This window comes from Anticarsia gemmatalis, chromosome 26 (genome assembly GCF_050436995.1).
Source record: "Anticarsia gemmatalis isolate Benzon Research Colony breed Stoneville strain chromosome 26, ilAntGemm2 primary, whole genome shotgun sequence".
NCBI lineage: Eukaryota > Metazoa > Arthropoda > Insecta > Lepidoptera > Erebidae > Anticarsia > Anticarsia gemmatalis.
Window position 1 is genome coordinate 1524686 of NC_134770.1, and position 27532 is coordinate 1552217.

Here is a 27532-nt window from a genome sequence, read left to right on the forward strand (position 1 = left end):
ACAATATTCCTATTACAGATCAATAATTCCGTCACAAAATTGATGGGTGGGACACTTGAATGTAAATTGAAACTGGTTTAACAATGAAACGGATACAACAATACAAAAATAACTACAATTATACACCATTAGTGGCGTGTACAAGGAAAATTAGTTCAACTTGTGACGTCATCAGTAGCAATTACGTAACAATGTTATGGGTTATTTTTTTTATTATGTACTTGTATATAGTTATTAATATAGTAGTAATTTGTTGTTCGGTTTTAGAGGAAAATGTGTGGTACTTATTAATATTTTTTTATCTATGTACTAAGGAAGTAAAACTTATTTGTGTGTTGGTGATAAAGATTTGAAAAATAAATAATCCCATGACTGTCATATTACTGGGCAAAGGTACGGTGTAGAGGTCAGATCTAGAATCTAACAGCTTGGCTAAATGTGTATCAAGAAATTCACATTAGGAATTTCGCATATTTCTAAGAACTATTTAACTCTCATGCTTGATGATATTATTATTGAATTAATCTATATGAGGGTCCAGTTTGAGGGATGTTTAATTTTTGCGCTGTTTTTTACTTTTTTTGTTTTATACTCTATATTGTAGCGATATAAATATTCTAAATGCTACTAAAAATAGAATCACGCCTCATTTTTCAACAGATAAAGATTGCTAAAAGGTATAGCTAAAACACAAAATTAATCATTGCCTGGTCACATGGGATGTAACAAACATTCAATACAAACAACGCTAGCCTGTTTATATTTGGAGTTTGGAAACAATATTTGCTAAGAGTTGAAATTGAAAACGTGACAGTGGATGCAACAATAAACTGTGGAGCAACTGAGTCTACGGTCAGTTGTATCACTATGTGAATACATATATAACATCACGCCTGCTATAGCCGAAGGTGTAGATAAATCGCACTAATAATACAATAGTGCTGCAACTCAAAAAAAACTTTTATCATAACCGACAAATAACTTGTTTATAATAAAATGGGTACAAAAAAACTAAATGCTCTTTGTGTTTTAAAAATGAAATAGAAGAGATTATTTTAGTACCTACTAATAAATAAAAAAAAGGTATGGTACTTAATAGTGTTGTCTAATATATTTTGAGTTACTACATGTATGATTAGTGCGAAATATGAAATACACCCACGTTTTGCCACAGTGTTGTTTGTGGTAAGTCCCTTGTAATAGGGAGGGATCCTATTGCCATTTTAACGACATATTAATAAACTCCGGGCTACTGTAGAGAAATGTTGAAATAAAAATTTGAAAATTGTACTTCCCCGACCCGGGAATAGAACTTTTTTTCTGTACCCAAGACAATATTATACTCATGAGTACGTAGATTAGCACTGTATGTATTTTTATCTCTTTAATACATGTTACAACACTTGAGCAAGTGCTCAATATTGAAACGGTACTTACATTAGAGTAACATATAATTATAAGATCGTTTGTAAAAATGACAAATGTTATTAAGTTTCTGTTATTAAATAAAGCAATTGATCTTGTATTTTTATTTGACTTCCTTCATCAATATCCAAAACCCACCTATTTTTGGAAATTCCCAGTATTATTTCTTTACAAAAAAGGGTGGAAAAGTATCCATATGAGTGAGTATCTAGTCACAGTTGGGGCTCTGATGAAAAACCATTGTTTCGAACGCGGTCGCGTGGTTTCAGGTTACGAAAATCTTAGGCATTCAGCAAAATTGTAGTCCGTGCCCTCATTTTCAGTATGTAGGCCTTTTTTATGCTTGTGAGGTCAAAATAGAAAACATTCGGGTGGAATTGAGAGGATTGTTTGTAAACACATCGATATTTCATAAGCAATTATTAATATCGTTACTTATAATTGTATTTTTAATATTTCTTATATATTTGTGATGACCCGGATATCAAACTCGGGATCACAGGTTAATAAAACAATTGCTATTCAGTGGGGTCTGTGATCATCAACCGCAGATAACAATATGTCTATATTATTTAACAGTAAATAGGCTATTACGTTATTTACAAATTTTAAACAATGAGAATTAAAATATTTTTTTATTTAGTTGACAATTTATAGGGACAGTAGAAAAAGAAATGAAAGAGCCCTTTGCCCCATAGTGGGATAGTACAAGCTAATTGAACTAAAAAAAAAACAATTTACACAGATCATTAATTAAAAATATATAATGACATCATTAAACCCAAGCCAGTACCACGCACAGTAATCGCTCCACACGATAAAAATCACGCAATAACAACAACATCAACTAATTGCAACAAACGATAAGAAATACTGCAACCCTTATCAATACACCAAATATAAAGCCAAGGTTACACACTGATAAGGGCAAGTAAACAAAAAAATACACAGAAAGATATCAACTGATAATTGATAACACCCGGATGGTTATCAGTAATCGTACGATCATTGAGCGAAATGGACGGAGTGGACCGATTAAAGTGCCGTTGAAAATTATTTTGATTGGAGTGATATATAAACGGAATAATTATTACAATTTTGAGCTTGAAAAACAAGATTGAAGAGTGCATTTGAAGGTCTACTTATTATTCAAAAGAGAAGTAACATTGAAGACAGAAATCACAGCCTCAACAACTGGAAATTCAGCATCAGAAGAAACGCCAAAGCAGAAGAAGATCAGGCTAACTACAATCTATAATAATAAAAATAAAATACAGAAGAACTTGGAAGACATAACGGTCAACCCAAAATATTCGGACATACTTTAAAGAAGGTTCACCATTCAGCTTCGTCGCTAAGCTGGCTGCTATACAATAACCTGGAGAGGATCTTTCGAGAAACTCAACAAAGATGGACAAAATCGACTTCCACGGCAAAGTGGCTATCATAACAGGAGCAAGTTCCGGCATTGGAGCAGCTACAGCCGTGGCATTTGCTAGCTACGGAGCCAAACTAACCCTGGTCGGAAGAAACGAAGCAAGACTGTTAGAAACCGCGAACAAATGTGTGAGTAAAAGTAGCTTAGTGCCGTTATGGCTTCAGTTGGATCTGACCCACCCTGGTAGCTGCCAACGACTGATAAACAAAACAGTGGAAATGTATGGAAGAATAGACATACTAGTGAACTGTGCGGGTAAAGTGGCCGTGTCTTCCTTATTCGACGAATCCATGGACATTTTCGACGACCTAATGAACATAAACTTCAGAGTGCCTTATCAGCTGTCTCAGCTAGCGCTACCTTATCTTATTACGACGAAAGGAAACATAGTTAACATAGGGTCTTCAATGACAAGAAGGTACAAGCCTGGGATACTCCCATACATAATTTCGAAGTCTGCTGTAGAAGTATTTACGAAATTTGCAGCACCTGAGCTCATAACTGAAGGAGTGAGAATCAATTCTATTTGTCCTGGACATACGAAAACGAATATTTTACAGAACGTGAATATTACTGAAGATATTAAGGAGGTGACTTATGATGTACTGGCCCAGGATATGCCGAATGGTGAAGTCTTAGAGCCAGAGGAGGTGGCTACGTTGATATGCTTGGCTGCAAGTGATGTGTTTCCTAGTATGAACGGTTCCGAGTTACTTGTCGATGGAGCGTCTTGTATGGCGTGAATTAGATATTAGTATTGTTTTTAGAATAAGATTTTGGTAATAAATGGTTGTGTGATTTTTTTTATATAATTGTTTTTTAACAACATTACTTTCCTACAGCTACTTAGATTTTCTCGTAATGAGAAATCGAGAAGTATCGATAGGAATAATTTCAAATCAAATTATTTTTTTATCTGAATATGGTAATTACAATGGTGTTAGATGGTAGAAATACGCTCTACATATCCATACCATATTAATAGCGTACAAATAAAATTTCTGATAATATTAAATTAAATGTCAGAGAAATTATAAATAACAAAAATAATTATAAAGTCAACATTTCCTAAAGATTGTTCTATAGAAACTATATTTTTTATAATTTGTAGTATACCTACCAGTTTATCATGTAAATGTGCAATTTAGAGATATCTTCTGCCATTTAAAATGTTGCAAAGCTTAGTTAGATATTATTTAAAACATTATTATAGAATTTAATCTAAACATCTTTTTATTTACATTCGATAAACCAAATAGCATATATCTTTCAATTTTATTATACACAAATGGAATTTATTGACACTACTGATCTTTATTTTGTAAGCAATAAAGGCTATAATCGCTTGTAAAAGTGACAGTTTTAGTGAACAAGGTCGATAGTTGGACTGAATTAGTTTATTTATTAACTAGCTGACCCGCGCAACTTCGCTTGCGTCACATAAGAGAGAATCAGTCAAAAATTTTCCCGTTTTTATAACATTTTTTACTAGTACTCAGCTCGTTTTGGTCGTAGCTCGGTGATATATAGCCTATGGTCTTTCTCGATAAATGGGCTATCTAATAATGGAATAATTTTTCAAATCGGATCCGTAGTTCCTGAGATTAGCGCGTTCAAACAAACAAACAAACTCTTCAGCTTTATAATATTAGTATAGATTTGTTTCTAATAAATTGTGAGAGGTCTTTGACCTTCGTCTGATTGTAGGGAGCTCGAGGTATATTGGTGATTAGAGCTTATAAACGTCTAATATTGAAAGAAAAATGGGGATTAACGTGAACTATGGCAGGTTGGTATTTTTTTCAGTTTTTTTTACCAATAAATTGACTGTTATTCGGGTATATATTTTGGCTGACGGTTTAGTTCTAGTTATACTAATACAAGTATGTATTTAATATAAAATATATGCATAGTTACAAATTATTTTCTAAAAGAAATATTAGTACGGTAAACTTAAGTTGGATCTTAAAATCACCAAATTAATACATTTAACCAAAAGGGGTACCTATTTTGAATATTTACAACAAATATTTTAATAAAATTAGACCCCATTTAACTAGTTTACAACCATGAATATGTTACCGCAATAGTTCTAGAACAGGATGTGAACCCACGACCTTTTGTGGAAGTCGTTTGTTTATCGGACGGAACCAATGGGTATGTTTTGAGATCTTCGCTATTGTATAGTTTAAACGTAACACAATGGGATTCTTGTAACATTGACAGACATAACAAAATTATTTAATTACAGTCTGGGTGGTGTTTCATGTTTGTAAACACACGTATAATCATTACACGCACTCATTACATATTAACCTTAAAAATCCAATTTAGATACTTTTTTACATAAATTTTTTTGCTAAACTATAAAGCTTCAGTGGCATGTAACTTTTATAAGGGCAACACTAAAAATCGCAGCTATTACTTTTTTTTACGATTTTAATATTATTCAAGCAACCTTAGCGCGGACATTGTTTAGATAGGTGGCCGCTCAGTGATTGAGCTGAGCGTATCTGTGCTTCGGAGGGCACGTAAAGAGTCAGACCCTCTTGCTGTAATTCTAACATAACAGTCGTTAAACCATGTCAAAGGTCTTCGGGCTTGAACAAATTTGACACTAGATTGACCACTAACCATGTAATAAAAATAAATTTAAACCATTAATGTCCCACTGCTGGTCAAGGGTCTCCTCCCGTAATGAGGGAGGGGTTAGGCCTTGAGTCCACCACGCTGGCCAAGTGCGGGTTGGGGGACTATGTAATAAATGAACAAAAACCTAAAAATATATATCTTTAACACTAAAACGCTCACGAATATTCCTCGACACGTGCGCGACAAAACGTCGCATTTACGACGATTTTACTGTTTGTCGCGATTTATTGTCGCGTTCGCAAGGATGAAATCTTATGATTTATGATCTAACGCTTGACGTCACCACTGTGCGGTTAGATGCAGAGGTTTAGGTACGATTTAAACACGTATACAATTTTGTTAGATTATTTTAGTAGATTATATATATTTAGTATGATATATATTTATTTAGTAGTAGATAATATGTTGCTATGGGACCGTTTTTGGATGATTTAAAACTGATATTGTTAAGAATTGTGAGTAAAATTTAAAGTACAATACAGCTAAGTTAAATTTCACCACGATGGTCTCCTATAAACAATAACTTATATTATACTTATACTAAATAATATTTAAGCTAATGTTTTTTCTTATAATTAATCATAAAGCTAATACTGCTAATGGTAACTATCTTAAGGCCTTTGCCCCAATGCTTAAAGTTTTAAGCCAGAAAATCGTCGACGAAATGTGAAAAAGAACATATTCAAATTACCGAAAACAGTTAACAGGTTTGGATACTGCTTGCCCCATAGGTCTAACCTCTCTTTAAATCTAGAAAAACCTTCACAAAAATAGTCTTTCGTAATACTAGAATTCCTAAAACACATTAAATTCTAGTAAAAAATATATCGCCTCAGCATAACTTCTAGTCATGAACGAGTACAATAAAAGTGAACCTACTGCCAACTCACTATGCTAATAGAAACAGCACAACTTGCAACTTCCAACGTCTTACCTGTAACAAAGAGATAACACGTTATTTTAATAATAATCTTTTATATAAAAATGTAAGAAAATTTGTCCGTCCGTTTGTAAAGATATTATAAAGAGAAATACTGTTTTAAACTACACATTCTAAAACTATCTTTACTCTAAGTACATACTCAGAGTAAAAAAAGTGTCACGAAAGTCTTTCACACGTTTCATTATAAGCATAGTTTAGTCCAACGTAATTGAGAGTGAGCCTATTGCCATTTCAAGGACACGTTACCAAACTTCAGGCTACCATTGCCATATATTTTAATACAAATAAGAAAAGATCAAAAGTTATTTGCCCATCCCGGGATTTGAACACGAGACTTTAAGATCAGCAGTTGAACACACTATCGAGCGCGCCACAACGGTAGTCTACAAATGAATATATTAAGTAATCATATAAATAAGTAAACATTATACTGCAATATTTTTACAGTTTTTTTCAGAAAATCATCCCCTACTCGTTTCAGTAACTAAAATCCCCAACTTAAACACTTTTACACCCAACTCCCTGGCGACCGAACCCGCGAGGCCGGGAACTACTCAAATAATTTTCATAAAACAGCAATTTATCACGAGAAACGTAAACGATCGTGAAAAACTCCGTGTAATTGAATAACCGCTGAGGTTGGGATCGTTAGGTTTATATTTAGAAAGTATTGTCATGCTCGAGAACGTTGCGTGAGTCATTGTTTGTGATTGTCATCTATTTTTTGATATTATTGTAGTTCTTGACGTGATTTATAAGTAGTGTAAGTCTGTGTTAGACAAGGTTAAAGGTCGAGGAAGTATGTTAAATTCAATCCCTAATAAGTAACATATACTATGTACATGCACATTAAATTACATTTTATTCCCAAAGGTTAGGCAGAAACCAAAAAACGCAACTTTGTTACGATACTCTCAAACTTACATACATACACACATACAAAATACAGGACAAATAAAAGCACGCATTTTCACCATAGGGGTAAACCGAGATCAAAGAACGCCACTTGCTGGGATTCTCACACACATACAAACATACACACAAACATAAAATTACGCATTTTTCTCATACGGGTCGGCAGAGACCAGAAAACGCCACTTGGTACGATTCTTACAAACTTTGCCTGCTTTACATCCATACATCTAGTCATACAGGACCTCCGGTTACGACTATTACCTAAAGAATTTCAAAGATCTTTATTGCACAAATCAAAATAACGCCGCTACGCGCCGTGGGTTCCATTCCCTCACGGAACAAATATTTGTGCGATCCACTAATAATAATTGTTTCGGGTCTGGTTGTACTTTGTGTCCGTTGTTTGCATGTTTGTAAAAGTCACGCGAAACAAGAGTAATTATTACAAAGGAAAAGTCTTTAAAAAAAAAGTCTGCCACACTAAAAGTAACGTAGTATCATACAATTTGGCACATAAGCTCTTCGGTTCATCTCGCGCGTGTGAGACAATACAATCAAAGCACTACGGCTGTAAACACAATGTGATTAAATAAACTAACCGTTCTTGTGTATAGTGGAGTAATTCATGAGCGAAAGCGAAACAATATTTCGCTAAAAGTAAGTAAGTAAGTGAAAAAGAGACATATCTTTCACCACGTCTTTCTGTCTGTGGGCGATAAACTTAACATCAATTGAACGAATTATCATGCGGTTTTCACCAATAGATAGAGCGATTCTCAAGAAAAGTTCTCGTTGTTTACTCTTTAACCAGTACAAAATCAGGGCCGGCCGTTGGATTCTTATAAAATATGTTATGTACAATCCACAACGACTTGTGTCTTCTTTTGGCTCCCATTTAACCTTTTCACAATAGTAAATAAATACCAAAAGTTGACTGAGTTGAAACATCATCTCAAATACAATGGTACTAAATAGTATCAAACACAAATAAAACACGATCCCACATGCATACTTCTACAATTCTTTAAATTACGTTCAACTTAACACAGCACAGACAAAATTTTAATACTAAATACGCTAATCGCTGCCGCTGTCGCTTGTTCTTTGTCCCTCTCACATCCTGCAGACTAACATTCTGCTCCACTTAGGTTGGCAACGTCGAAATATCGCCACTAAATAAAACTAGCGCCATTGTCTACCACTTGCCAACTGATCACCCAACAATAAACTCTGATTTATACAAACATATTGTTTACTATCGCTTGTAGGCGAAATAATTTAAGAGGTATATAATAACTAAAATATTACTAAGTTATAGCAGTCACTGCACTCCCGTCTCTCTTGCAAATGGTTGAAGATTTAAACCTGAGGCAACAGCAGTGGTTTAGGTCACCACGCCGCTACCATTGCGTCGGGAGGTCGTGGGTTCTATTCCCACACGGGACAATTATATTATTTGTGCGACCCACAACGATTTTTTTTCGGGTCTGGTTGTACTGTGTCCGTTGTTTGTATGTTTGTAAAAGTCCCCGCGGCACAAGAGCAAGTATTAGTGCGGGAGTTGTCTTTAAAAAAAATTCGAAATACACATACTATATTGCTTTTCCAACAATATAAAACTACTTACCAAATTACCAGCTCAATCACAATCAAAACCTAATGCGCCCACTATTAGTTTTACTATACACTTCAGTGAAAAATAAATCTCAATGTTTGAAAGTACAATCATTGTTATAACGGCTATACGTTTATAATGGCTCAACAAATCAGTTGTAGCGAGCTTCCTCATTGTAATCATACACGCACTAATTAACAGATTAATCGACACTTTGAAATAATCGTTATAAATGTCAGTCTAGATCGTTCACACTGTCGAATGTCTTTCAAGATGCTGATGTGACATCATTCGTATAATATTTTAAATTGCCAAATAGCCAGTTGATATAAACAACTGGTCGATAAACGGTCGATAATCTGTGGGTTAAGCAACCGTTGACGCGGTCATTCTATAGATGGGTGACCGCATAGTGGTATTTAACTGAGCGTCTCCGTGCTTCGGAGGGCACGTTAAACGACAGTTCCGGTTGTTGTAAATTAAGATAACAGTCGTTAAGCCATGTTAAAGACCTTTTGGGCGGCTTGAACAACTTTGACACCAGGTTGACCACTAACCATACGATTAGTAGTAGTAGTATTTTTATTTACAATACATCTTACACTACAGCCGCCGCTATCATGTGTATAGAAAATCCTTATTTCCTTAGTATATTTACACCACAGTAAGATGTAATTAGATGGCATAATCTAAAGTCTTACGTATTATTAGATGATAAACACATCTTATAAATAACTGTTCACGATGACAAGAGAATTTAAACGTATAGAGGCTTACAATCACACATTTTTTCTATCAATGTGCGTCCGGCATGACGTATAAAGTTGCTCAATATCGCCATGCAATGACCAGCTTAGTCATTGTTGATAGACAAATGTTATACAAACAGATTCTTGATTCTTTATTTTGATGATTCGAGCTTATAATTGGCATTATAAATGGTAAAAACAGAAAATTGTCTGTCACGCTGGAAGCGCTTCTAAGTTGCTGTACCGTTTATGATGCAATGTAAAAAAGCAATCACAAAGACCAACTTATGACGTGTTCTCTAAAGCACGAAGACACTCATCTCATATAAAACTAAGCGGCTTCCATCTTTAATATAATGCTAGTGTCAAGGGATGCTTATTCCAATAATCTTTCACCAATCAATTAACGCAATATTTTTTAAACAATTGTAACTTTTAAAACAGTGATTCTTTAACCAAAAACCGACTTCAATGCAAAAAGTGAACCTGATCGTATAATAAAATTATACCAAGTTAACCATTTTTGGGGATAACACCAATAACTAGTTTATATCGGATGTATTTATTAATTGCATCACACTAGCTATCAAATAAAGGAAGATTAATTATAATCACTATACCCAGAAAAAAGTAAGACGACTCGCGAAAATCTCCTTTTATTTTGAACCCGCAAAAAATAATGCAATATTTAATGAACTCAAAAATCATGATAGTTAACAGTTGATAATCACGACAGTATGAATCAAACTTTACGATCTAGTTATAAATATCTTAAAATCGTCGAGGCGTAGAACAAAAGGTAACACGAGTACACTGGCGGCCAGTAAATGCACCGCACAAATCATTGCCAACGACAATATATGAGGCGTTGAATTATTTACACTTAGCGCTGTTGATACGTTTGTTAATTAGAAATTGTATAGAAAGTAAATACTATTCTTGTTTTACTAAAGAATGTAGTCACAAGTTTATAAATAGTAATCTATACTGATATTATAAAGCTGAAGAGTTTGTTTGTTTGTTTGTTTGAACGCGCTGACCTCAGGAACTACAGGTCCGATTCGAAAAATTCTTTCAGTGTTAGATAGCCCATTTATTGAGGAAGGCTAAAGGCTATCATCACGCTACGACTAATTACGACTAATAGGAGTACCAGTAAAAAATGTTACAAAAACGGGGAAAATTATGACCCATTCTCTCTTATGTGACGCAAGCGAAGTTGCGCGAGTCACCTATACACCTATACAACCATACTTTATCTGTAAAATCTCACCTGCTAATAAGAATTACCTAACGGAATCCTCAAAGCAATTTGCTGGAAACGGGTATCAAAACGTATATCGAGTTCAATCATATGATTAAATGTTTTTGAATACAAGGGTCCTAATATAACTTAGAAGACTTACCAAGATATAAAAATGTCTATAGTTATGGTTTAAGTAGATAACAATGTAAAAGTCAGTTAAAGAACAAATCGTTACGTAATTCTGTTTTTTTTTTTCAATTTAAGATATATTGTAGACCCGTGCCAGTGGGACATAAATAGGTTAAATTTATTTTATAAGAAAAATATACCAGAATAGAATCCTTCAATTAATTTGATACAAAATTCATCTATAAATGCCTGAATAATCAAACAAAATAACTACACAATACTATAACTACACAACAAAACACTCAAAAACGTTAATCTTTTGAAAATTCAACGTCATATTAAATATTTTGCACGGAAGGTAAAACAGGACCTTTAGTAAAAAGTTTAATGGAGCTGAGAGTCGCGTCGCTTTTTATTTCGTCGCCGCTTTGTATTTTTGTTTTATTTTCAACGGTGGGTGGGAGAATGCAGACTGGTTATTATACTGGATAACCTTTCACTAAGTAGGTATTTAGATGGCTCATGACTTGTGACTTAGGATACAACTTTATATCACGATATTTTATTAAAAAATATCCGCCTCTGTAGTGGCTAGTGTATTCGATTTCTGACCACGGGGTCTCGGGTTCGATTTTCGGGTCGAGCATAGTGCTATTTGTCTTTGAATTTAAATCTTTTCTAATTTGTTTTAAAGTATTTCTCAGTACGATATACCAAGTGGCGTTTTCTGGTCTCTATCTACCCTTATGGAAAAAAGGCGTGATTTTATGTATGTGTGTATTTCTTAATAATATAATATATGTCAAAAGACTTGTCCCCTATTGCATGGGACTAAAATTTTAAGTGGCGAAACGTGGGTATATCTTATACACCTCTACACTACACTTTCGGATAAAGCATGCGTTATATTATGTGCCTATTAAACTATCAGGAGAAAAGGAGACATAATTCAGGAGTATTAAAATAATAATCAGTTCAAAATATAGGTGATAAACGCATTCACGTAAATAATTCCATAATATATTCCATTATCATGAATTAACTGCTATATCTAAAACAATTTCAGAGCTATGGAATTCTAAATAGACGGGACCACAATAGTTCGGCATTAGCATATTTAATTATCGTCATATCGGTTAGCCAATGTTCTAAATAATGTCACAATGATTTGCTAGTGTGCGGTAACGTTATTTTGGTCGGAATTGCATTGTGGTTCGCTAATTCGAACTAATAAAAAGTAATTTTGTATGTGTCTAAATATAGAATAGGTGTTTTGTAAAAGTCTTGCATGCATTTAACATAGAATAACTTTAATGAATAGCCAATTACTGCTCCAGTATTGGGTAATTTCCTTTGTTTGTTTTAATTAATCTGCAATGCAAATTTTAATGCCACGGGTAGATAGGAACAAAATATCATAAAGAATTACATCAATTAGAAAACATGTTACCTACGTCAAATGCAAATCATTTACACTCTTCAGGTTTATTATAGACTCTTAAATATTCAAAGTTACAGAAACAGCAAGTTCGGAAGGTAAGGCCAATGAGAAGAGCTGGCCCGTAACTCATGTTACCTATTTTGATCTACAACAAACCTTTTAGATACCAATAAATAATACGGTAAGAGAGAGATAAGTAATATGTCGTTATATACCTAGAGCAAAATCGTTTAATAAGGTTTTAAACTAATATCTATAGTAATATTATAAAATTGTAGAGTTTGTTTGTTTGTTTGTTTATCCCTTGTGCTTATCCCAGGAAGTACTGGTGCAAATTGAAAAAAATATTTTATTGTTGGATAGCCTATTTATTAAGGAAGGCTATACGCTTGATTTTGATTATGACCTATTCTCTCTTTTGTGACGCAAGCAAAGCAGAGCGAGTCAGCTAGTATATAGATAAAGTAACATAATATCTCGCTATAAATATCTAAAGTCTTGGTATGTTAGCATCCTTTCACCTGTTGCGTCCGATGCAAGAGAAAACTCACTTTCTAGCACTAAAGGTCGCCCACACAGGCATTTCACTGGATCCCTCCTCTATTACCGCGTACTATAAATAGGAAAGTAATTCTGTTTGTATGTTACTTGTACTTGTTTAATAGTTCTTTATGAAATCGAATACAGAGGTAGTTTAATAACAGCGAAACGACATTGTCTTCTAATTTTGCAAAAAGTTTGTACTTACATGAGTTGAATGTGTTAAATATTTATAAGAGAAATTATAGGTTCCTATCATTTTAGTAGAAGATAGAGAGTTACAGGGAAAGCTTGAAAGATAAAACTTATCTCGTCCCGGTAATCGAACCCAGATCTTTGCGATCAGCAGTTGTATACGCAACATAATTGCATTATCAATATACACAAAACAGGAAGCTTGTAACTAGTTTTTACATGGGTTGTAATGTGGTGATTAAACTAAGTCAGTTTTAAATCTATTGAGATTTCGCCAAGGGTAAACCGAGGGAGCTACCTAGTCTCAATAAAACAGGTGCCTCTAAAAGGAAATCATGCCTTAAAAGCTGATCAATATTTGAACTGGTATTGACTCTACAAAGCCATTTGGAGAAATAATATTGAGCTTTATAATTCCGATATTTGGTATTGAAACAAGTATACTTAGCCTATTAAATTTTCTATTCTTAACTCACGAATAAAAGAGTAAAGTACGTATGATTTTCAGAAAGTAAATCATATCATTTGACCATCTCTGAGTTCTAGACGATAGTGTATACGACTGCTGTTTATAAGGTCTCAATTTTGATTTCCGGGTGGAGTAAAGAGGGAGGGCTTCCCTATTTTATATTGGAAATTTGTTAATAGCAGCGCGGTCCAAGGTAACCTGCTCGATAAATGACTACAGAAATCAAAAATGAAATTCATTGTATAAACGAATAGTGTATTTACTCAAACTACCCACAATCAACCACAACAGGCGTTATATAAATAAATAAAAATATTTTCAATCTATTTCATTTAACCCTCTACAAAAGTCAAACTATTTTGTCACTACGTTTTAAATCAGATAAAAAATAGAACGTTGAAATTAATTTCCGCGATACGTCCTGGCTGTCCGCGCGTCGCTCACGGAATGACGTCACTCGCTCGCCGCCATGACACCCGTTGCCGGAAATTTAAACTTTTCACCGACTACCCGCGTAATTTAACTTTTTAATATCGATATGTTCAATCTTTTCTATTTGATTTTTATCGTTCTTTTGTTTGGATACGTTGAGTGTTTAATATGAATGATTTATTGGTATATTTTTTGTGTTGATTGGATTACAGATTTCGTAATAGTTTTTACGGATTTTGTATATTTTATTTATAAGTAAGTATTTTATTACATTTGTGGATAGAAAGAGTAGCTTTAACAAAATATATGCGATTAATCATTGTACTAAAGGAAGGCACTTGGATGAATACTTTGTATAAAGTATTCATCCAAGTGTCTTCCTTTTTTGTTCTCTTAAAAAGAGATAAAAATATAAATAAATGAGTCCTCTGCACAATTCTTAGGAGAAAATTCACACTTTGTCCAACCTGGATATCAAAGCCAGGATCTAATAAACCAGACCAAGTATTATAATCAAACAAATCTAATATAGTTCTACGAATCGATGAAGACAGAATTACAACGACATTAATAATAATTAGCTGCACCAAATACGTTGAAACTAATAAATATAAATAGTCGTAAAGCTGATCTAAACGGACCATAAGCAATAAACTTGTAAATAATGGCCGCTGAAAGGTCAACGCTAAAATATAATTAAATGTCTATAAAAGTGTCAAGTAGTCAATATAATTACGTATATAAAATCATTTGCGGGTAGACAGAGAATACGCACAGATGCTTCTTTTGCTTCATTTAGTTTCATATACTTGCCAATACTACATGCCTGCTGGTTATATAGGTATATAGGCAATATGCATATAAACACTCGTACATCATGCAAAGTTTGTATGATTTCTTTCATTTTCATGTAAAAAGAATCAGAATTTCATAACGCATTATTATCACTATCAAATCCCATACATAGTGATCAACACTACATATTATTAGGTAACCAACTCTTAGATTAGATTAATGATTTAGTCCAGTCGAAATCAAAATTAATACAAAAAGAAAAACACGATCCTTAAACGACGATATTTCACTTTAAACTAACCTAATTCCTTTCCCAATAAACAAGAAACTCAACCCCAAACATTCGTGAAACCATTAGCCGCAGAATCACGTTTCAACACAAAAACAAGACCGATTACAACACTATTAATCAACATTACTAGAATTTCGGAGCACAACACTAGCGTAAAAAAAAAACAAGTAAACAAATTAGACGCGAAGGAATGTTTAGATTTTACAAAGCGATACTATCATCGTTAATAAATTACTATGTCTATTAGTGCCCGAATATTTTTAACCAAAAAACCGTTTAACATTGACCTCTGAAATCTCCATGACTCAAAGGGAATTTGTACTAGTTAAATCTGAAATGTACAACGGTCTACGGTTCTAGTAAAACTGGACGGCTGTATTTGGCGTATGTCCAACTTTGCGGCCAAGCTTCATCCATTGTGGATTCATGCCACTCAGAATTACGCCGTATGACAAATGTAATAGAGTTGTAAATCGATGTACGCTTGTCCGACGCTAAAGTTATTAGGTTTTGATAGCTTCTGTGTAGATATGTAAGCGAACGATATTAGAACGATATTATAATTTATATGAGTAATGATGCAGTTTCCTCTAATTAGGTGTTTTGAGATAAATTGCAGACGGGATTAAAATTATGTACGCAATTTAAACGCGTTTGCTGAAATAATATTTGTCTGCTTTTTCTTTGAAAAAATGTAAAACTACGCATTCATCTGTTGGCAATGCATTCATGAATTGGTATTAATTTACAGCAAAGAAGAATTTTTATAAAGAAATCTTTAATGAATTGTTCGAGACATGCTGATTGATTATACGTACAAATATATTGTCATTTTCCCCATTGTTAAACGGTATGTTATGAGAGCGGCAAAATGTAAAACCAAGGCATTTTATGGAACTTAGAGAACAATAGTTCTCATCTAGCCATAACAAACTTTAATTGTTCGTCTTTATTTATAAATTACACCAAGTATTTTGTCAGGAATTCTTTTTATCTTACTAAGAGAATTTCGTCGTCTCGTCTAATTTACTTTATACTTAGTACAAAATGTAAAAATTGATTAGGCAATGGATAAATTGAACACTTAGACTTATACACTTTCATGACCATCCACGATCTTTAGATCGTAATGATATCGTTCCACAACATACACACGTAGATTTAAATTCAGCATACAATAGCGCTCAAGTTTCGGATGCAAACTGACAATATTCATTGACGTGACGTATATCTTGGCGTGTGACGCGGCGCAACAGATGTGAACGATATTGAAAGTATTTGAAGAATTATTGAACTGTACGTATTATTTAAGTGAAACTCGCCCTTTTCATGAAGCGAGTAAGTAAGTAAATAGCATCGAAATTTAGGCTAGAATCAAAATCTAATAAGTCATTCACTTAAGTTAAATACATACACTTATGATTCTCAAAAATAAAATTCATTTATTTGATCGTCAAAAATAGAGACTTCACCGCCAGGTAAACTAATGAGAAGTGGATGGAATGGACAAAAAATCGAGTAAAAAAACCTCTGAACTTAGAAGGAAACCTTAAAGAAAACTAGTTGCCTAGAGCCGACAGAGACGCTGTAGCTATTTAAGTAAATATTTCTTAAAATAGTTTCTTAACGTGCTCACATTTTGCTGACATCAGATTTCAGACAACTGATCTCAAGTATTTTTATATAACCGAGCTGTCTTACCACTACACCACACAAAAACGCTACATCAAAAACCATTCTTTGGTCTCTTTAAATACTTCATAAATCCATCAAATAAAGCTCTATTCTACACTACAGTCCAGTCTCAATAATCCTCCCAAAACAATAGAACAACAATAGCTTCCCATAACCCGATATTCCACGTAACAATATCTCATATTTATCCGATATCACGTGACGGGCTCGTGACGGTATCGTGACGGCGTCGTGACGGCATCGTGACGTTATATGTGACGTCATTGATATGCAGCCCGCGATGGACAAACGGTTATGAGATTATACCGGACAATGCAGATTGTTGGATATTGCGCTTCAATGAGAGAAATGTAGTGAGTATTGTGAATGATATTTTTAACTATGGAAATTGTTTCATTATTGTAGAGACTTTTAAAGAAAATAATTGCTAAAATGGGAAAAGCGTTGGGTGTATTTGCTGAATAGGTCCCAAGTTCGATTTTATTTTTAAAAGGAAAAAGGTATGTATCGAAAGTTTGATTAAAAGTTAAAAAAGTGCAGGCATTAAGATTAGTATTTTTTTATTATTTTATCATAAGAATTATTATTTTATCATAAGAATATCGTGCCCTATCTAGGATAAATAGCAATAAGCGCTTCTTAGGTTACGATTTATTGCTTTATTTACACGATATCTGTCTAATAAGAATAGCACGCTCAAATCTTTGAAGAACATAACAATCATAGTAGCTCAGTGCCTAATCTTGTACCTACTCAGCAACTAAAACTATGGTATCTCAGTAGAACAGTAAAATTTAATTATTATTTCAGACCCTAGACTCAAAGCCGCATAGTAAAATAATAATCTACAAAATTCAGACCATAAATTATCCGCGGCGTGAATATTAAATTTAATCTAAATCCATTAGTATTTAGCATATTAATGAACCCAGACTAGGATTATCTAATACATAATTAATGTAATCGTAAAATCCTATTACAGTATTTAAAATATTTTGGATGAAATTTATTTGTCATTGGTTTAAACTTGAAACCTACGTGAATAAAGATTTTTACAATATTTTCGGAGAATTTTGTTTTTAACTAGTATAATAATAGTCTACGTGATGTAGGTATTACCTATATTCGTAAGAAAGGAAATGAAAACAAAGAAAATATCATTGTGGTAGTAAACAAATAAAAGGCAAGATATATTATAACAGTAAAATGTAATATGAATCAAATTATAAAAATATTATCGAGCACTCAATATAAAATTATCAAATAGAAAATAAACAGATTACGTACTTTCATTCAACAATATTCGCGACACATGAAAAATTTGCCTAAAACATATTTTCTCAACTATAACATAATTCCACGTGGAAATCAAATCAACCTACTAACATTGATATCTAAGTATTTACCACCTAAAAAATTTCACAAATGACAACATTTCCACTGTCACAAGAAACATACACTGTCATTAAAAAAATCTTAAACAACCAATCACAACAAAGCAGACGCCCCATTGATACTCAAATCAGCTCCATTGATATTAGGACACACACCACTGGCCACAAACACCACCATTTTAGCCACCTCCTCCGGCTCCAAGATCTTGATATTATTATTATTTGTCAATCTTTCAAAAGTCTTCTGACTTTCCTCTTCCCCTATATCCAAGTTTGACAGAATATTAGTTCGTGTTACTCCTGGTTGAAGACAATTTACGCGAACCCCTTCACTAGCCAGTTCAATTGCTGCAGATTTCGTAAATCTTTCCAGACCAGCTTTTGATATCGAGTAAGGTAAAAATCCATGTCGAATCCTTGTATATTTAGTTCCGTTAAAATTAATGATGTTTCCTCTCGTTTTAACCAAGTACGGGAGAGCGAGATGCGTGAGCTTGTAAGGCACTCGAAGATTGATGTCAATCATTTCATCAAACGTGTCTATATTGTCATCAAATAAAGAGCCTACAAGTAATTTTGCAGCACAATTAACCAGAACATCAATTCTTCCAAATTTTGCGACAGTCTGGTTCACGACTGAATTACAGCTTCCTTCAGCAGTTAGGTCTAAAGCTAAGTAAATATGCTCAAATCCATTGGCTTCTCGACATTTTTCAGCAACAGTTTTCAGTCTTTGTTCGTTTCTTGCGATCAGGGATAGTTTGGCTCCATGCTTGGCGAAGAGTATAGCTGATGCTGCACCGATTCCTGAACTGGCTCCGGTGATGATCACCACTTTGTTGGTGAAATCCATTTTTGATCCCCAGGCGAAAGTTTCTTGTATCACTGGTAGATTTTGGTACTATTTTTTCTTAGATTTGTAGAAGACTAATAATTTTTTATTTGTTAATGTTCATTGATTAAGCTTTAGATAATTTTTAAAGTATTTTTCAAAGCGGATGCGATTACGTAGGTTCTTTACCATGGTTGAGATATAACTGCTGATATATTTTGTTTAACTTATCTCGGGTGATAAGAATACTGATATGTCTTATCAACTGATTACAACCAAATAGTATTTTGGTGTTATTTTCGGTTTGAATGGTCACACCCAAAATTAAACCGATAATAACAGACAAACATATTAAACATACGATTGTATTTTACATCAAAATTAAGTCAGAATCGATATGTACAAATTGCATTTGGAAATATAGAAACCTATGCTCTAAAGTTAATCAATCAATAAGAATCCTTTTAACCATTTTATCACCGTTTATTACTCTATAGCAAAACTTTATTTCTAGATGAGGAAAGTATGTATGTACATATTATAGTATACGTAAATTAAAATCAGCGGAGATATGATATTTTCATGCTTCAGGATTTGCAGTCAAAATTCCCTTAACCACATTAAAACAATGTTTAAAAGAAATATTGAATTAATGACTAACAAATATAAAAGAAAAGCAACGGAAAAAAAGAAAACCAAACTGAATTTTATTCATTTCAAAATTTTCACACAAACTCACCCTTAAAACTATTGACAAGTTTCAAACATCTCACATATTTCACAGTAGAAATTCCATATTACACTTGCGAGCATTATCATAACATCCACTTGGGCCTCAAGTGTACGTCAGAGACGTAATGGAGGGGCTTATCTCCCTCCATTAGTCGAATTGAACTGGGCACTTTTGTTTGCAACGCAGTGTAGCGGGATTGTTGCGATGCATCGTGTGCGTTGTGTGGTATAAGGGATAAGAGATAGCGGTAAATTAAACTTTAACCAGTCATTTAACTACTTTTAGTAAACTTAGACTATTTTCAGCGAAAACTGTGAACCGGAGTGATCTAGATGACAGCAAGATCCTACCGGCTACTAAAAATGCACCGTTTTCGATGTTTAAAGATTTAAGAACGATTAAAATTATTTCGTTAAAAGAAACGCGGCTCACGGTTCAGTGAAACCTTGACAATGACACTTTGTTTTTAAATAAAATTAACAGAAGACTATGCACTCACACACTACATTTTCGTCAACTGCTAAATAAGTACAAATCTGCACTGATCAACAAAAATGTATACATAATTAGTGCATCTCGCACCCAACCCGCCCTTGGTCAGCGCAGTAGACTGAAGGTGTAACTCCTTCTTCAAATCGTGTTGAAAACCTTGCCTAGCAGTGGAACAGCAACGGGTAAACTTAATATAGACTAAAGTACGAAGGAATACGATGCCAAAACGCTTCAGCTTATAACACAAAACACATTCTCTGTACATCTGGAAATAGACAACACAATGCAATCCGATTAATAACACCGAGCGAGTGACGACTGCTGGTATTATTCATTATTATATTGTTACAATAGATTAGTAGACGTTTTCATAAGATTACATCATGTAATAATATCGTTACGGATTTAGACGGTTGGATACTGTTCAACTGTTTAGGAGAAACAAAGTTGCAAAAAATTGCATAGTTTTACTCTTCTGTCGATTCTGCTAGATTAAACAAACACAACTTCTTGTATCATAATATGAGATGCATTTTAACATTGTTATTCGTTGGCCATGATTATAATTTTTATTACTTCCTTGAGTCTCCCATACACTATGATTAATTATTATTATCTAATAACTAAAAATAATCCCTTCCATCTAAATTAACTTTCTTATTACCTTCGATCTTCTAAGCTAATTCAGAAGTTAAAATTAACTACAAATGCAAAAATCTGAAAATTAAATTGGTCAACTAGGAATAAAAATCGGTCAACAATAGAAATAAAAAATCTGCTGATAATGGATCACAAAAGATATTGGAGGGTAAAAAGATCATCCAACAACGGGAGTATAAATTGACCCACAATGCAGATACAATTTGCCAATGTTATACTGAAACAAAATCGGCCAGTATCTACCACAAACTTTACGAAAAACTTACAAGAAACAGCAACACAACTTTTCCATTAAAACAACTCACATAAGGCATTCTGCGTAAATATGGCGACAGATACAGAAAAAAATACGACATAAGGACAATAACAAAACAGAGGGTAGGCAGAGATAAAGTGTAAGAGATATCATCGTAAGACTAGCTGACCTGCGCATCTTCGCTTGCGTCACTGAGAGAATGGGTCATAATTTTCCCCGTTTTTGTAACATTTTTTTGCTGGTACTCTGCTCCTATTGGTCGTAGCGCGATGATATATACCTTATAGCCTTCTTCGATAAATGGGCTATCTAACACTGAAATATTTTTTTATATCGGACCAGTAGTTCTTAAGATTAGCGCGTTCAAACAAACAAACAAACTCTTTAGCTTTATAATTATCTTATTATCTTAAGATCGTCAGACTGTTAGGAAGATGTTTGTCTTTATGTTTTGGTCTATTTTTGCTGTGCGCGACTGGTGAAAAGTTTTCAGTTTTCCTTTGCCAAAGTAAGGGAAAGTATTTCATGTTTCTGGTAATTTTTAACACTAAAAAGGATAATAACATATTTTTTAATATACTTTTTTTAATTTATTTAATATACAATAACTAAGAACTTAATAAAATAAAATAATCTGTGATTTCAGTGAAATAATATAGAATGTAGCACTTACTTATTTTTCTTATACATATAGACATTGTTATGCCAAAATGGAAACTTACCTGTAACAAAAGCAAAGAAAAAAATCAGAAATTCGCATTACAATTTTAAATATTGACAAGTCATAGAAATACCCTACATCAAAAAGCATTACCCTACATTTGATTCACAATCGGATAAACCTCTCTCAACCAATCTGAACTACACAAGAAACCGTCTCCAGGGTGGGGCCATTAAACGCGCAATTTAACTCCACTCGAGCGCAAATTGTTTGAGAATAGCTGTAGCATCGCTAATTTTATGGCCCGACGTCTAACGTTAACGGCTAGACTTGTTTCTTTTAGTATTTAAATAAGCTATTTGAATGCTGTGAAGTTAGTAGGCCTTTTAGTAGTGGCGAAGACGGATTTCTTTTTTTTGTGGAAAATAAACTGCTATTTATATAGTTTAAGTAAATTATGTATCCTGTTTCAGCTGCTTAAAGGTTCATTCCGGAAAATATATGGAAGTTTTTGTTAGACCTATGTTTGTATCTTTATATCCATGCTTCATTTCATGAAATTCGGATTTCAGTTTAACAGTTCACATGATTCCCATAGCCAGTTGCGCTCTCCGATTGATAAACGATCTGTGGGTTAAGCAAACCTTGGCGCGGTCATCCCATAGATGGGACCACGTAGCGGTAATTAGAACTGGACGTCTCCGTGCTTCAGAGTGCACGTAAAGAGTCGGACTCGGTTGTTCTCAATTAAGATAACAGCCGGTAAGCCACGTCAAAGGCCTTCGGGCGGCTTGAACAACTTTGACACTAGGATGACCCCACTAGCCATACGATAAGAAGCAGTAAGAAGAAGGCATGAATGTGCGACAGACAGACTTCCGCATTTATTATTAGTATAGATCTAAGGGATGATTTGAGATTGAGATGAAACGTAAATATGCAATTTGTAGCGTGATTGAATTTGGTATTATTGGCAATAAGGTTCGGTATTTATAAATATGATTTGTAATGGCTTAAGTCGTGGTATATGGTTATATTGCTATGACAACAGATTATTGACTTCAACTGATTTTAAACAAGCCAGTCTAGGACCATGGTTGAAGCCATTCGATCGAAACTTTGGGCAGCAAATAACATATCGTAAACCTTACAATTATCATCGTTTTTAAGACCCGTTAGCAATTTGGTATTACACATAAATAGAGTTCGACAAAGTATACTATTGTATTTTATTTTTTGTCTGTTGCCTCTTTGATAACATATAAAGAGTTTAATCATTATTTTTTCTTAAGCCATTTTCAGCTTAAGTTAATCTTCTAAGCATAACTTCAAAAACGTTCGTCATCTTTACATTCAGCATCTCAACTGATCCACTGAGCGTACAAACTGTTAAAGCAAAGATTACAGCAATCTGTAAACCCAATAAACCCGTGGATACACGTAATAAAGGTTCATTTATCATGACTAACAAGCCGTTTTTATTCCGCCAGTGTAAACCGAGCACACGACGACCATTTTTCATTGTAGCTCGGCGCGAAACGATAAGGTGACGCCGTATTAATGAAAATGGTGATTAATAAAGATGTTTTTTTTGTGTTATTTATGTTTTTGTGTAAAGTGGAATTGTTTTTTGATGCTTCTGAAAGTATAAGTATAGTCACTCGTGATTTAGTAAGCGCTATTGAAAAAGTGGAATATTGCATTTTGCTGACATTATAAATACGGTAGTTTCCAAGGATGGATGTACCTATATGTTATCATATGTGGTCAAGTATATATTTTAGTTTGTTACTCTTTCACACCAAGTCCAAAACCAAGTCGCGAGTAGTGTTATAAACAGTATTTGACAGTTCAACCACTGCAAAGGTTTTAATGAAATTCAGCAGAGATATGGTTAAAACCCTGGATTCAAATATTAGTATTTTTTTAAAATAAACTCATAAACGCAAACGCGAGTGCATAAACATAAAACGCGAGCACAGAATAAGTAATAGTACTACCGTACAGAAGGTCCACTTCTGAACAAAAGTGAAGTTTAGGCATAAAAAATTACCTACACTAACGACTGCCACACGAAATTGAAACTTATCGCGCTGCGCGAACGTTCATACTCCATTGGGTATCGCCGCGCGTCTCCGGTTTCACCGCCGGAACACAGGGTTATCACTAGTCCATATAAATATTAAAATAAATCAATAAAGAGAACAGTGTGTACCTATGCAAATACAATACTTCAAAACATGTTAATCTGTTCCTAATAGTGTCTGAAAAACCCATTAATCATTACCATTATAAAATAAAATTATAATTGTATTGCTGTCTGGCCATTAAATAAATATAGGTAGGTACCTATCTACCTACATAACTTTACTATAGGTAAAATCAAAGAAGCGAATAGAACGAACGATTGGCCGCCGCCACTTTTTTAATAGGTATTCCGTGGATTGCGCCGACGCGGCGACGATATTAGAAAATGATATTTATATGTATATTTATTATATTATTATGATATTTTCGATTCCGTATTGTCTTTGTTCATGCACCCATAAACACTACAGTATCTTTTAGCTTTTTTACGGGATTTTTGTTGTTTAGTTGACATTTTTTTTTATTTAAACAGAAAACAGAATATGAAAATAGATAAGTGTAGCTAGCACTAAATCGCGCGACGCGGTCAGCGAGCGCGCCGAGTGGCAACCTACTGAGATAGGCCGCATATGCGGCCCGGCGGCCGATCATACCTACTCTGCGGAGTGGAACCCCCCTGACGCGAGTGGAACCGCATGGGTCTGCTAGTTACTTTGTGCAAGCAAGTCGTTTTGTGATTAGAGAAATCGTATAATTTCTAGATAAATTAGTGCAATAAAAATTAATGTTGGCAGTAGATGAGTTTGATTGACTGATTTATGTCGCATATATTTTTTCAGTCGGTTATTGCACTAAGCACTATTTTCATGAATTTCATTCTTACATGGAACATTTAGTTAGCTAGTTTTATATTCTGGTTCTTATGTCACTCGATTCATATCTTCGATTTCGATTTGATTTTAGAAATAAGAGATTTTCCTCTCTCTTTCTAACCCTGAAAATAAAACTGTCTCAAGCAGCTACGGCCAGCCTCTGACTTCTTAAAAAAAAGTCCACTTTGTAAGATTTGTCGTTAATAGAGAGTAACTGTCTATTGCTTACAATTTTTGCGATAAAAGATTTTAACTTATTCTATGTTACAAACTTATCACTGTTCCTAATATCAGAAAATCCGTTCGGCAGTTTTACGTGAAACAAACATGCACCATCACAAACTTTTTTACTTAAAATATTATCACATACTTTTTTTATTTCAAATATTAGTAGGCTTACATTAATTAGTAGTTATACTACTAATTCTATATCAGTACTATAATGGATAGTAGATCTCCTAGCACTCAGTAGCAGCGGTACCCAGAGTTGAATGTATCAGGTCGGCGGTGTCCATCCATAACCACATCGCATCAATATTCATCGCAACCACCTCTATCTGGAAGGGTGCAGTTAATCACCCGCGCACTACCACCGACTGTGAATTAAGGGCTGCCACTACAGCCTGAAATAGTGCTAATTTGCCACTAATACACCTTTTTTTAGACTCCTGGGGTCGAATAGTCTTTCTAAATCGACAAAAACTATTTTTTTACTATTTTTTTACGTGCTCCACGAGGCACGGATACGCTTTGTTCAAATACTACTTGCAAGCTTTAATAAGTCTTGCTCGTGTCAGTATTGTAAAAATAATATTAATTTGACATACTAAACTTGGTCATGAAACCAGTCTCGGTCTTGCTCTCTTGATCTAAAAGTCGGGTAACAAATCAATAACGATTTGTCTTGATCCACGATAACCAGTAATAAATCAATTTTTATTTAACATATTTTCATAGATATGAAATTGCCTCCATTTATATCCTAGTAAAATAAACTAGACTGAACCCCAAAAAAGATAATTTATGACCTAAACAAATAGCTCTATTTCTTAAAGTCACCTACACTGCAAATGGATCTTGGTTGCTGTCATTTTAAATTCTGAAGGTACATTCTCGACTCACTCCAGTTTCCAAGCCTATTCGAAAGATTTACTCATTAAACTTTCTTAAAGCATCCGGCGGCAGCCCTATGTAAATTAAGCCGTTCAATTCCGGACCGAACCGCTTCGTACTGGATCGAAGCGGTTACAGCCAGATAATAGGGTGGGGACACACCGCACTCGGGATAATGGAGTGGACGGAAGGATATAAGGAAATGTTAGAACGCGAGGAAACAAAGCTCTTTCAAGTATGTCGTATGAAGGCTCTTATACCTTTATATAATGGTATTTTTGTTGTATATATAATTGTCTTTCTTACTTCATATTTTTTAGTCATAATTTTGACCATGATTTTCAATCTTAAAATAATGTTACTTATTGTAGTCAAGATTTTTATGACATTTTTAAACGTAGGAAATGCCTGCATTTCCACACTACTCTGAACTTTTTCACTTACTTTACACAAGCATTATCATAGTCATCAATTAACCATCAAGGTATTAACCATTTTGAATCAGTCTTCATTCAGCATTCAGCATTCAGCCTTCCATGTACTCATTGTGCCCCAAACTGAATTTCAGGACAGTCCCGTGCAATCGCTATTACGTACCGAAGCAATTGAGCCAACTACAGATCGACTATCGCACCAAACATTTAGCACGGCTCTCGGGCTTTGTAAAGATTGCCCGGTTCGATTCCCGCTTCGGTGATTTATTGTGGATGGTAACTTTTGGTACAAGTTGTGTTTTTGAGTTGCTGTGACGATACTTTGAGTAAGAGTAAGTAAATGAAAATAACGTCAAGTTAAATAACTCAATGTAATTTAGTATCAAACTTAGAAGGCAGTTTTTCACAACAGTAAAAGCACAATCTAGAAACTGATAAAAAATGTATTTTATTTAGACTTTCTTTTTCAAATAAAGGAAATTAAAGTTATATTTAATATACTAGGTATGACTAAAATTTCCATATCCTAAGCGTTACCATTCATATTCTGATTATATAATATCATAGAATAATGATGCCCCTATATAATATTTTAATTTAATATTTTGTAAAATATTCCTTAACTTTGAATAGATAGCCAAAGTCAATTTACGACAGAACTCACACACTATAAAATGTCTTTTCCCACCAATTCTACCGAGAAATTGCATACGTCCTATTAAATTGATGACATAACTTAATAAGGGAAATACTTTCTATTAACCACACAGGAAAGCCCTCATAACAGCTAATAAAATCATTAGGAAACCACAAATCTCGACAGATAATGTAATTGATGGAATTATCAAACATTAGCTCATACCCGCAGGACCGCTTGCTTTTTTATCTTCTGACACCCCCATCCTTTCTCGATACCTATTTCACCTTGTCAAACTATATCCAAAACCGTTTTTTACAAAAAAGTTTTCACATATTTATTATATTACTAGCTAATGCCCGCTGCTTTACCCGGGATCTTCTTGACTG

The 27532-nt window shown here is 34.0% G+C and overlaps 3 protein-coding genes across 7 annotated transcripts in view; 1 reads left to right on the forward strand and 2 right to left on the reverse strand.

The window, feature by feature from the left end:
• sm (heterogeneous nuclear ribonucleoprotein L) overlaps positions 1–27532 on the reverse strand; it is a 469971-nt gene that overhangs the window by 166842 nt on the left and 275597 nt on the right. The gene's annotated exons all lie outside the window — the stretch shown is intronic.
• Positions 2152–3686, forward strand: LOC142984159 (putative oxidoreductase SSP0419). The gene has a single exon (XM_076131574.1). It carries the CDS (start codon positions 2836–2838, stop codon positions 3604–3606), a length of 771 nt encoding a protein of 256 aa, XP_075987689.1. The 5' UTR covers positions 2152–2835; the 3' UTR covers positions 3607–3686.
• Positions 18169–19410, reverse strand: LOC142984188 (putative oxidoreductase SERP2049). The gene has a single exon (XM_076131617.1). The coding sequence runs from the start codon at positions 19216–19218 to the stop codon at positions 18460–18462; it is 759 nt and encodes a 252-aa protein (XP_075987732.1). The 5' UTR covers positions 19219–19410; the 3' UTR covers positions 18169–18459.